The 13,807-nt window shown below is 39.7% G+C and overlaps 1 protein-coding gene across 2 annotated transcripts in view; it reads right to left on the bottom strand.

The window, feature by feature from the left end:
- KCNH5 (potassium voltage-gated channel subfamily H member 5) overlaps positions 1-13,807 on the bottom strand; it is a 157,668-nt gene that overhangs the window by 106,126 nt on the left and 37,735 nt on the right. For both annotated transcript variants that reach the window (XM_084520877.1, XM_084520878.1), the window contains one exon: positions 9,887-10,279. In XM_084520877.1, the coding sequence (XP_084377003.1) occupies positions 9,887-10,279 (393 nt within the window). The remainder of the gene's footprint in view (positions 1-9,886; positions 10,280-13,807) is intronic.

The following is a 13,807-nucleotide window of genomic DNA, read 5'->3' as shown; positions in this document are numbered from 1 at the left end:
TGTTATTACAGAGATGGATATTACAGAGCATTGCCTCACAATGTGAGATTTAACTTTCTCAATATGAGCTTGGAGAATAAATGCTATTAATAACAGTAGGACGAGATTTTCTGCAGATGCAGTAGCATGCTTATTTCTTCACTGAATGGCCAATTACTCCACGGAAAGTGATGCTACACTACATTTGGTTCTGATAGGATTTTGCAAAAGTCCCCATTGGCTTGAAAAGAGGAATTGAATCAGTTCATAAAAAATGAACAATCACAAAGTAAACTGGACTAGGGTTCTTGATTTCCAAAGTGCAATAGCTGATAAATTATAAATGATTTTATATTGAATTGCAGACAATAACAAGTGAAGGTAACTGGAGTGGGAGAGATAGGGGAGTCAGACACCTGGCAGCAGGGGACACTTGGAGGGTCCTTACATCAAAAAGTACCAAAGGTACAAAAATATCCAGAAGTTGCTTCTCAAAGCAGAGGAAAAACTTGTAGAATTTGGCATCAGTTCTAAACATGGAAATCATTGTCCCAAAGAAGAAAAGAGTAATATAGAACTGACAATATATGATATAAAAAAAAAAAATGATGAACAGAAAATTACATCTTAGTGGATAAAATGAATGAAGTGAGAATTGCCAAATGTCAGGTCGAACCTTTTCTTGCAAAGAACATTAAAACAAATATCCAAAGATTCTTCAAACTCATAAATGAAGAAAAAAAAAAAGGCAACAAAAAAGATATCAGGCTACAATGAAGTAAAAATAATCCCAACCTGGGCTAAAAATTAAATTATTTCTTAACTTTAATTTTCAAAGATGATGTTAATGTTTTCCAGAAAACCTAATGCATCAAGAAGGAAACAAACAGATACATTAACTGAACAAATGTTAAGGGAAAGGGTAATTAGAAACATTGAGATAAATCAAAATGCAATCAATGCAGCAGTGCAGGTTTGCTAAGCTTAGGTTAGCTGGGGTCCTGCCAAGTTTGCCTGATAGCTTTCCCTGATAACAAACTTGGTCTTCTAAAGAAAAGACATGCAGTATTTCAGTAAGGCAAGGGGTGAAAATGTTAGGAAACAGAGAAACAAGACTAAAAGAGGAATTGTAAGGTGGCTGAGGAACTTGGGAAAAGGATGGCAAAATGGAGAATGCTCAAAAGAAGATATAGTAAGGGCTACAAGCCAAAACTCTTGGTGATTTTTTTGTTTTCTTGATGCAAGCAGAAACATTATGTGCTCATGAAATCTGCTGGAGGCACAACTTCGGAAGACGCTGCCAGTATGAAGAAGGAGGTGAATAAAACAAAAATGATAAAGCTAAACAATGCAGAGACTAAGAGAATCCATTACAGGGAAAATTCATCTAAATTCCTGTTACTAAGATGTTCTTCAGATGAAAATGACAGAGAAAGAAATGTTTATGTACCCCAGTTAAACACACAGTGATTCAGAGCAATCAGTGGGTTGTGCACTCCCAAAAAAGGGTTAATTTAGTTCCAGGATGTATCTGGCTAGTGTTTCGACAGGCAAGAGGAAAAGCCAAACCCCATTACATGGCAGTGATGGATCCCCCAATTAATACATACAGCTCTGCTCTAAAGAGATGCATTCAAACTTAACATCACGCAGGAAAAACCTCATAAAACCTCCCTCATAAAGAAAAAAAAAAAAAGGAAAATTGATGTGTGTGCAGGAGGGTGACTGTTCTTTCTATGCATATCAAGGAGATAAACATGAGGGAAAAAGAATAAATATTTAAAGTAACCAAGAAGACTGGCACAGGGACAAATAAGCAGGCTGCAAATTAAGACAGATCTGCAGATAACATGAGTTAAGGCAGATTTTGATCAGTTTATGGGAAGTACAATACGATGAACCTTCCTACCAAAGTCACAACTCAGTGATTAAGAAGATCTCTGTGATTTTTACCCCCCCCCCTATTTTTTTCCATTTGCTTTTGTTTTTATACTTTGAGCAGATGAATTGAGGCGAATACAGTCCCAAGAGCAGGCTGCATCTTATCTCAATGTTAAGTACACCATGGAGGAGTTCACATCAGAACACGTCATGCTAGTGTGTCATTACTAACAATGGTAAGAAATAGGCATTTTAGGGCAGGGTGACTCTTCGGGTCTACTTTGAAGACATGTTGTTAGGACATTAAGAATCATACCCTGGAAGTGCTGGTATATCCTTGTGGAGTGTACCTGGCTCCGGATTTCACAGCAAAACATTCATTACCTTTCTCTCACCTGATGTAACTGCACACAAGAAAAAATTCGCTCAAACCAACCACTTACTTGATTCTGTAAAGTCAGAGTATAGCTCGAGATTTGCCACGGAAGCAGTAAAGAATGCATCGTTTTTGTAAACCTTAGGCAACCTTCATCGAGCAGTCGTTACAAGAAGACAAAATGCCTACAGATTTGGGGAACAAGTGAAATGGTGAGCTCTTGTCTACACGAGCAGGTGAGCCTGCAGGCACATCTCCAGAAGTTATGGCTCTGTGTAGCACAGAGGACTACCCAGAAGGACACACAGGCTGTTTGAAATTTAACCAGCAAATCATTCCCAAAAGAAATGTTCAAGCTGAGCTACTTAAATAAAGCTTAGCTCTAAAATCTCCTTAATGCTTCTTTACTGGAGTTAATGTTAAAATAAATCTTCCAACATATCTCAGAAACTTTTTTTTTTTCTTTAAGGTAATCAATTAATGCAATAACGTTGCATACGTACGAATCAAAATGCTGGAATGAGAAAAATAAAAAAGTAATTTTTCTGACTTATCACCACTTTAAGAGCTGTATTTAGGGTTGGATTCAATTATGTAAATCCACACAGCAGTAAGGGGCATTGCTTCTGAAAAAGCTATCTAGTTCATGGGTCCAGGTAGAGGCAGAGTCCGTTTAATGCCTGATCTTGCACCACTAACAGCAGTGGGAGTAGTGACTGCAGCGAGCAGAAAATTGAGCCCTTACAGCACAATGAAATGCAATGAAAGCAAGCAGGTTTTCTCATGCAGTCTCTGAAAGCACCTCAAAATTTACACTCAAGACTTCATTTTTCCATGAGGATGGGGAGCTTTTGCTGTGTTGTCGTGTCCCCCCCCCCCCCAATAAGCTCAATAAACTAGAACTTTATAAACAGATTTCCAGGTAATTGATGGAAATCGTTTATGGCACAGCCATATAGTGCAATACATAACAAACAAAGGAGATTACAAAAAGAAGGAAGATTTCAGAATATTTTAGATGTTATTTGATGGGTATGTGAAATTTTGTACTTCTGTGTTGTTTTTTGTTTTGTTTTGGTTTTTTTTTTGTGTGTTTTTTTTTTTTTTTAAGTATTGCAGGGTGCCTAACTGGGGAATGATATCATAAAATACAATGATACCAAAAAATACAGTAATTTTCACTTAGGGAAGGTGGATGGAGGATGAAATGGGAAGGAGAGGAAGGTATGTCCCATTGCTCAGGACAGAATCTGAGGAGGATACTGAACTCAGATGATAGTTTAATGCCAGCAGCAAACTACACGTTTTCTATTCCAAATATAGAAAGGAAAAGAGAAGAAATATCTGGATAGAGTAACCTGAGCTGTAATGTTTCTGCAAGTACTTCTGGATCTATACATAGCCTTGATGCTGATGGATATGTGCAACACAGTCTTCAGGATTTAACAAAATGAAGACACACTGGGTTACAAGGCTCTCTCTCTCTCTCTAGGAAAACATGGGTAATGCTGCTATTAGCCATGCATTTGGTTTCTCCAAGGCTGTATCTGGGATCCATTTTACACAGAGCAACTGCCTGCACCCCTAAGTCTGTGACTCTTCCTTCAACCCGTGCATTCAGCAATCTCAATGATGTGGATTTGTTCTATTCTCATCAGCATTATTTAATTCCGTATCTGACCGGATTATTTCATTTGCCTCGTCTTCTTCTTAAACCTCTCCTCCTCTGCAAGAGGAAGCATCTACAGGACACAAAGCTTCCCTTGAAAGTACTCTACATACAATTTGCCTCGATTAGATTCTTCATTACTTAGTACAGCTCTGACTAAAGATTTGAGTTAAATGGCTTGTACCCAACATCTGCTTCCCAGTGTCATATTAAAAAAAAAAGCACACCGCACTGAGACATATAATTAAAGTTTAGTATTCCACAGATCACAGACTCCCAGACCACATCCAGCTGGTGAGATAACTCTGTCTGCCTTCTCACCACCCTTGGGTTCAGGGATTTCCTATCACAAGTTTCCCTGCACATCAAGATCACCCTTATGCATTTCTAGTGAGGAACCTATAGAAATATACCAAAACTGCCATCATCTTATAGCTGCTACAAAGTTAAGAATTAAAGAATGGCAGAACTTGAATAAAACCATAGCTTGAATAAAAACTAAAGACAAATGGTGCAATTTTGCACCTAAGTGCAAGAACATAATTGACAGTGGTGAATATGGTTAACCATCTGTATATTATGCATGCCTAGTGTGGCTAAATTTATATTTGGACATCCTAACCAAGACACATTATTATATTGCAGTGACAGTGTTCTTCATATTTAATTGTCTTCCCACTGCATTACAAAGGGGAAAATGCCAGGTCTCAGGCTTAGCACGTCTGTCATTATGTTGCTAGGAGTTTTCATCATAGTTTTACACTTGGCTGCATCAGGGATTTAGTTCTGGGAATTATTTTCTCCATGTCAGCCACCGAGATTTAGGAAAGGCAGCTAGCAATAGACTATATTTCAGAGCCAAAGCTACGTTCTTGCAACTTGCCGATTCATCTCCGCTTTTCTTATACCATTCCGACTGGGGTCCATAAACCCTTCTTCAAATAGCTTTGGGAAAAAAGGAATGTTTCCAGAAAAGCACTGCAGGTCTGAATATGGCTAAACTGATTGTCCTAGCTTGCAGTTGCTTTCATTTTACAGACATTGCTGTTTTAGCTAATAGCAGTGATGCAAAAGTTTCTGCCACTGCTGAACAGATCAATAACAGTAATTAAAAGTAGATTACACTTACAAGGATTCCATGCCTTAATATGTCCTGCACAGATCACTAAATTTTAAAGGCCACTGGGTCATGTAGTCTTACATTATTAAACAGCAGATAGGATTTCAGAGTTTTAGCTCATTTAAGTTTGTCTGCTTTCACTTCCAGCCAGTGGCTCATGAGAATTAATTTTTGCAGGAAGGATGATCTTTTATACAACTCATTTGAAAACCATCTGTTTGGCTATCTGTATGTATCATCCCAACATCCCATCCCATTCTTTGCAATACTTGCCATGTCATCCTAGGGCCATATCTTTGGCAGAGATGAGCTAAAAGTTCTGGGTTTTCTTCCATTATGAACCCATAAATTCATGAAAATAGGGGAAAATTGCCCAGAAAAGAAAAAAAAAAATACAGTGCACCAATATTTTCCAAATATCAAAATGGGAAATTCGAGGAAGCAGTTTCCACTCAGCCAAGAGCCTGCCCATCCACCTAGTCTTGGAACTACTTAAGCTGTGCACTAAATTTCAGAAGCTCAAATGCAGCCCTCGGCAGCACTATATTGGTGTGCCCTTGTCTGAGTGGTAGCACCTGGGGTTCTCCCAGCTCCGAGGCACCCTCCTAATAGCATAGCTTCATGTGGGACTAAGAGCCAAACACCTGCACAGTATCCTCATTTCCCTGGGAAGTAAATCCACACATCGGTTCCCAAAGGGAATTGTAACATGGCTTGACCACATCTGAACATACAAAAGGGTCCAGCGTCATTGGGCACACTGTAAATCCAATCATTGCAAATTGAGCCCAGCCTGACTCTAATATTGTGGCTTGTATGGAATGAGTTGTTGCCCACACTGTAACCAACCTTTTGGTAGCCCAGACCAAGAGAGGCTGGATATTTATCTCTCTCAAATAAGCAGACCACACAAAAAGGCTAAGCTTCCAGGTAACTTCATCCTCTAGCTTCAGAAGAAGGAAGTCATGAGTTTAGAAATATAAGTGACTGTACACACACCAATGGAAAGAATTGGTACATACAGTTAGGTACTCAGGAAAAAACAACAGCATTCCTTCATATGACATAGAACTCCAAGCACTTGGACCAGACTTCCAATTTGATAGGCTTTATTTAAATAAGCGTTACAACAATTGGGATTTCACATGACCAAAATCTTGGAATCTGAATGCCTTATCTCCCCCATTAATGAAAACTCCTCCCCTACCCTTTCTTTTTTTCCTTACATAAAAGGAGAGATGGACAGATAAGAACCTTCAAACTAAACCTGAAATTTCACACAACTCTTTTTCTTCCAAAAAGAAGAAGAAAAAATACAGCCTAGTTTCAGAGACTCTGAGCAAACACACCTCATTCTGGTTCATATATTGGAAATTGGCTGGGTTCCTCAGCATGCCTGATTGCGTCCCTTCCTCTACCTCTGTATACGAGAAGTTTTCTGTATGGCTTTGCTTTAGCCAGCACGTATTTCCGTGCAAGTAATGTTTCCCAATTAGAAAAAATACCATGCATTTTTCAGATTTCTAGGACTATCTCATCCTACTGATTTTCTTAAATAAGGCACGTATCCCACTAAGGCTTTCACTTTCCTCTCTCTTAGCTTATTTTTCTCCGACCTATTCTACCTTGTTTTCCTACCCTCTCAATACCACTTAGCCACTTAATTCCTTATCCATCACATCAATTTATATCACTCTAAGCTGTGTAAAATATCTCTCTCTCTCTCTCATTACCTTACCTTTTCCCTTCCTTGTCATGCATCTAAATCCCTCAGAGCAGAATATAACAGCCTGGCCCTGTAGCTCTAGTCATGGGAACCTACACTTCTAATTCCACATCAAATCAACATAATTCCCATGATTCTCAATGTGCGTATCATAATCCTTTCCGCTATACCCACCTACTATGTCCACTCAACAGCAAAATAACTTTGTTTTGCAGTCATGCTTACCTCAGGTGGAAATTTCACAAGACTCCAGCTTTGGCCTAACGTTCATGATGGGAATGACACTGCTCCTACTCCAGCCAAGACTGCATTTGGAGAACTCCAACCCTCAAGCAAGGAAACTCACTTTTTTTTTTCCCCCACTTTCATTTGTTTAAACTTTCTATTTCTTACCTTAATTCTGACTTCATAAAATAGCACTTGGGTACATAAGGCATCTTTCACAACAACCCAGCCTCTGCCCAAGTAACTTCAAGCACCGATACACAAGCACAGGCTAGCAAACACAGACACTGAAGTAGCTGATGCTGAACTAGCAGCTTATGTTTTATTACATCTGGGCCAAAGCCAAATCCACATGTGCTATGAACTGAGAGAGAGCTCCAACAGAGAGCCACAAACCTCAACATCCTTGCTGTATCTTTCCTTATGCGTTACAGACCCACTTATAAGGAAGAGAAGCAGCTGACCACAATGATAGCCCCCTACCCAGCTGGTCCCTTAACAACTCACACAAGTGCATTTGATGTCTTATATGAAAAAACAGGAGGGGCTGGAGGTGGGACACACAAGTGGAGCAAATCTGAAAAGTCATCTTTCTGGCTTTTAGGGCAAATCACACTGATTTGGGGCCATCCTTCACCACCAAACCAGAAGCTCAAAGACCACCAGAACCTGTCCACAAGCTCTGATTTTCTATTAATTTTTTGAAAAGCCACAACCACCAACTTTAATGCTGAAGACAAGTTCCCTTATCCAGCACGCAGTGCCAAGATAAAGTGCAAAAATCCACCGGAATCAAGAGCTAAAAACTTCTCTATCTGACTTGCCTTGAGGAGGAAACACTCACCTTCTAATGAGAAACACTCCACTTTTAATCAATTAGAATATTTCTTCCCAATTAATCTCATCAGTTTACTTATTCTCTGAATAGAAAGCACATTGTTGCTAGCAGGCCAAGAATTTAAGTCCCACAAAAGAAGTAACAGTTAAAATAAATGGTAAAAGCTGTGCAAAGATAAAGAGCATAACAACTACAACCATCCAGAGTGCACCAACCAGCTTAAAGGACTTAAATGTCACAGATGAAGACATACCACCATAAAAACCTGCTCTGGACAAAAACAAACAAACAAAAAAGGCAAAATGTAGAACAAGGAAGAAAGACTGGCTGTTTACATACCTGTTTTCAAAATCACTTCTTTTCAGGTGCTAGGGAAAATCTGGGCTGAAGGGCATTGAAATCAAAGATATGAGCAGTTAGGCTCCAGTGTCTGGTGTCTGCTAGAGACCCCAGGGCCATAATGCACCATTTCAGAAGAGAGAAATGTTGCTGGTGGCTCTCTTATTAAAAATGAGCTGATATTTCATTTTTTGAAGGTAAAATCATAGCAGCTCCAGGATCACCTTTTTATTGTTACTACATTTTGGTTAAAGTTTGCCACTTGAAGTGTGCCTCGATTATACTCCGCAATGCCAATGATTCTTTGCTGCCACAATTCTCACAGATGGTTTACTTCCCATGGATGTCAGAGAAAGAGTTTAAGTTTGTCATTTAAATCTGTACTGCTTGGGCACAGAAAATTTTTGTTTTACGTATTAAAACATGAAAATCTGGAGGTAACACTGCATTTTTATAAAAATCAGGTTCCTCTTCACGTGGAACTTAAAAAGGTATCTTAAAAAGCTGTATTATTACAACCTTGATAATACCACCTCCTTACAATCCTGACTGTACAACCTGATTCCAGACGGGCAGCCCTCATATGATCTTGAATTTAAGCTGCAAGTATTATCACTTCTGTCATATTTGCTATAAATAAAACGGAACAATGTCAAAAGAAGGTACTCGGGGCACAGACAGGGATGGAATTTTAAGAGCTCTACAAAACCTGCACCAAAGTTTGTATTAAAAAGTACCAGTGTGGATTTTATAAAGCAAGGATACATAACTGCAGATATATATTTTTAAAGAATTTAAAAACAGTATTCTAAGAAAAAAAAAATGTTAAAAATGTTTAAAAAAAATGAACAAAGGCTTTTTCATCTGTTTATGGCCCTAAAGATAAAAGGCTCTAGAGAAAAATTAAAACAAGCTCTAATGCCATTATACTTGCATTTTAATAATGAATTTTCTCTGCAGTGACTTGTGCCTATATTATTTGTCCTAGTTATTGCTTGTTTCCTCTATTATCTTAGGCTGCAAGCCCAATTTATTAAACATTTATATATTTAGCAGTTAAAAAGCATTAATTCAGTGTCCCTTTAAGATGTGTTTGTCTCTCCTCAAACAGTTTCTAAAATTCCAGCACTAACTCAAGACTGTTTAAAAAATGGAGATAAGCCTCCCTCTCAATCAGACATTTAAAAACACAACACAAGAAAATTACAGGATGCTTCAAAAAATAATCCTAGGACAGGATTTTAAAAATGCTCATTCAGAGGCATTCTCTAATTCTGTACAAGTCAGTGGCAAATTTGTCACCCGCTTCAGCCAGAGCAGAGACAGGGTTTTGATTATTTACGTAAAGCCGCTTCAGGCTGTCCTGCAATGGATTAGGAGTGCTTAGAGGCAATCCCTGGGTCTGAGCTGGAAAGGGAGGCTTGGCGGGGGGACACCCCAACTGATTCAGCCCATTGGGAAGTGGATGGGGGATGACGCTTTTGGAGGAAAAGGAAGTGACTGTGAAAACCATGTTTATTAATGTACATCGCTGAATGCAACACTGAAATCTTAGGACACCTCTTCTTCTTTAACATGGGAACATCACATAGGTAAAGCCGAGCTGCCTAATGGCATTCCCACATTTGCGCAGGGCTTCTATTGCCTGTTGTTGCTGTCAGGTGTCTGGAAGCACACTCCTAAATTAATTCCTAATTAAAACAACACTTCTCAGGTGGACTACAATAGCTTACCTCATCCACATTCTCAAAGGCATTGATGATGTCATATGGTAAACAGGACAGAAGATCAATCACAAACCACGTTTTCAGGTAGTTCATCCTTATGAGTTTGGGATCAGATATAACCTCTCCACCAGGGCCAACAAAGGTTGTATGAAAGTTCAAAACAATGTCAACAAGAAAAATAACGTCCACGACACTGTCCAGCACAAGCCAGGCAATGTTGTTCTGTTTCGTCTTGAAGGAGACATTATATGGAACCATAATTGCTGTGTAGAAGGTTAGAATTAAGATGACCCAGTCCCAAGTGGTCTTAAAAGCACAATAATGTAGTATAATGTGTGGTGGAGTCTTTGGAGCTTCTTGCTTGTACTGAGGAAGAATATCAGATCCCAGCTGGAGAACCTACAACAGACAGAAAAGCAAATGTTACTGGTTTCAATTAACATGAAACAATTAGGGGGTCTCACAGATCTCTGTAAGGAGAATCAAAAAGATGGGACTGTATTCATTGGATATTCCAAGTCAACCCACAGTTTCTCAATTATTTGGTTTATTAAGCCAGTGAACTCACCGGCATGTAAGTCACATACGAAAGAGTGGAGATAGATATAAGGAGAGCATACAAAGATAATCTTGCATAAAGGCAGATCTTTGCAGATGTACTCAGGGGAATCCATGCCCATGGTGAGAGCAGAAAGGCTCCATACCAACAGGTTATGGGTACTGCTGCACGGTCTCATTCCCTGCAGTTATGAACATGAATATTCATTCACATTTGGAAGTTTTACAAGGTTAATTTATGCTCGATCCCCATTTTAAACTGTTGTTTAGCCAAAGCAATACCTATCAAACCAGTCTTCAGCCTTGCTGGCTGACCTCCTTCTAAAATGAAGTATTACGTGCACAACTTCTGCCCCAACTCCTTGGCAATACCATGCTTCCTTTCCATTTACTTCTAAATGCTGTTGCCCTTACAAGCTCATTATCACCAGTGGGTTCTCTTTTTTTTCCTTTTAATTACTTTTTTTTTTTTTTTTTGCATATGACTGTAATCTCCTGCACGCGCACTTTTGTAAAATGTGGAACTGGAAATGCTGCAAAGGAACCAAGCCAAATTCATTCAAGACACTCTTCCCAGCCAATCTAATTACCTCTTATCTCCGTCCACCACAAGAAACAAAAGCACAAAGGAACACACAGCACGGTAATATATTGCACTGACAACTGAAAGATTCATGTGCATTTTCAAACTAATAACACCTTTAAAATTTGGGGATTGAAGTACATAGAGAATAAAATAACTAATTTCAGCAACTTTAAAACTCATTTCAGCCCTATGATTGCCCCATACTGAAGCTGATGCACCATATTTGCAGTACAGTTAGATTGTAAAGAGCAACCCTTTACATGCAAAGACAAACAAAAGCAGAATGCTTGCTCAATGAAGAGGAGTGAATGGCTGAATAAATAGCACAACAACTAAGAATACGAACTGAAGGATCACAGATATAGATTCTCCCTTAATTCTTTACAGTCTTATTTTTAAGATGAGAAAGCTGTTACTGAGATCAGACAGTAAAAGTCTGGCTCTACTGGAAGTCAAAGTCTGTTATTCAGAAATCACCAAGGGACAACAACAGCAGCCTCTCTCAGTCACTCCATGCTGGAGGATGTGGTTCCCACTACGTCTGCTCTGGCTCAGTGTCATTCCGCAACCTGATGTAACACAAACCTGCTTGTGCCTACCTGTTCCCATCCTCCCTAATGTCAGATTTAACAATCACACGCTGTAAGGAAAACGAGTTAAGCTGATACAATGAAAAATTAACTCATCCTTACATTAGTTAGCCATTTGTTTTCTATAGAATCGGCTGAGTTGAAGGTCAGAAAGCCACTCAACAAAATACCTGAGAAGCAGTGAAAGCTCAACAGAAACCTCCAGGAGACCATGGCTGTCCCCTTTTCCAGCAGCTTTGTCATAACACAAAGCCATGTACTGAACCCTGGCTGACCACCAATGCCCACTGAGCAGCCTGGTCCCAGTGGCACTCACCAGAAACCACTACAGACACCGAACTCCTGGTGAGACCCCAAAAGGTGTCAGCCTCCAGGTGTTCCTTCCCCAGTGCCCGGGACAATACCCACATACAGCATTCCTGTAACTACCCAAGAGGCAAGGTTCAAATGGCCATTGTGGCACACTGAACTTGCTCACGGATCAACGTGTCCTTCCCAGAATAAATAAATAAAAAAAAAATGCCCAAAACATTTGTTTCCTTTTCACAGTGGTCTCCTATGTGCAAGCCCATGAAACTTCTTCCAATGCCAAAATTATCCCCTGCATTTAACACACCATTTTGATTTTGAGACATAATCTGGTGAATATCTCCACTCATCTCTTCTTTTTGCACTCATCTGTGGACAAGACAGTTCTACACCTCACTGGCATGATACACCAGGACAGGTCTTCCATTCTTGGTATCTCCAGGTCTATTTTTTCCCTGTCCTGTTCACTGGGGCAGGAGCTAGAAACAGCCTCACAATAGCTGGAGTAATAAGTTTCTTAGGGCTCAAGCCGAATGCGATGAACATATGCTTGATAGTTCCCTACGCCTCTGGTGGTGAAGTGCTGAGATGATCCCATGGTACTGTAAAGGCATAATTATTATTCTTAACATAATATCATGCTGAGTTTGACATGGTGTGTGGGTGGCAAATGGCTGTGGAGACCACTGAACTATAATGATTATTTCTTTCATGCTGCATGAATTTTTAATTTTAAACCACTAAAGAATACACAATATCTTGTTAGTCAGCTGCATTCATCACAGACCCTCTGAATTACTCTTGTATACAACTAACAGGCATGGCTAACAGTGGGTAAGTCTGGTAAAGCCGAGTGGTTTGTTCTGGCAGGGATGAGCTGGGATGAAAATGCTCCTCCTCAGACACAGGAGCATGGAAAATGGGCCTGGATGGAAATGGCACACAACCACCTCAGAAATGCACCCTACTCTGAATTCCTGACAGCACTTTGTCTCTGAAGCACTTTGCAGCTGTAAACAACTTGTAAGAGAGGAGATTGCATGCTCCCCAAAGAATCTGTCCCCAGCTACAACCTTATACTTCATCTGAGTTTGTCCTGCAGCCCAACCCACATCTTCCTTGCAGTGACTGAATTTCACTATTTTTTTCCTCTAGCTACAGAGGAGATGGTGAACAATTTCCTTCCTCCTTCTGTGCAGCTGCTTTAGATATGATTGAACATTGCTGCCCTATCTTCTCTTCTCTAGACTAAACCATTAACGGATATAACTGGATTTACAGAACACTGAAATGCCATGAATCAGAAAAGCAAGAAGTGAGAGTAATTCAACAGTCAGCAAAGCTACTGGTATGGGATAATTCATGGAAAATGCCACAGTGCCAACACATGAAAACTGCAAGCTTCCATTCTGATTTCATTTTAAGTGGAGTTTATATTATAGATTGCCACTAAAACAAGAAAGGAAACAAAACAACAACAAAAACATTTAAAACTACTGCCAGTTCTCAGCATCAGACTCAGGACAAGCTCTCTGGCACAAGGTAGCAAGGGTTGTCATTTCTAGGAGCCTGTGTATACTGACCATATACTTTTGACCCGTGTATTATTCATTACCCATGGACACGAAGATGAAAGCAGTACCTCTGTTTCATCAGTTAACCTGAAGGCATTCACTTGTTGCACCATCTGCACTGTTAAGGAGATGTTTGCAACCTGCCAAAGAGTTTATTCCATCAGTTCTGAAGAAGAAAATGATGAGCAAAACACTTCAGGAATGACTTTTGCAAGGACGTGGAGGTTAAGGTCTATGTGTAGTCATTGTGCCTGTACAGCCCCAGGGACCCAGGCAGGGATACTTCTAAAGATGAGCACCTGGCTTCTCA

This window comes from Aythya ferina, assembly GCF_964211825.1.
Source record: "Aythya ferina genome assembly, chromosome: 5".
Taxonomy (NCBI): Eukaryota; Metazoa; Chordata; class Aves; order Anseriformes; family Anatidae; genus Aythya; species Aythya ferina.
Note: the sequence above shows the minus strand (reverse complement) of the source record. Positions and strands in the feature narration are given on the sequence as shown.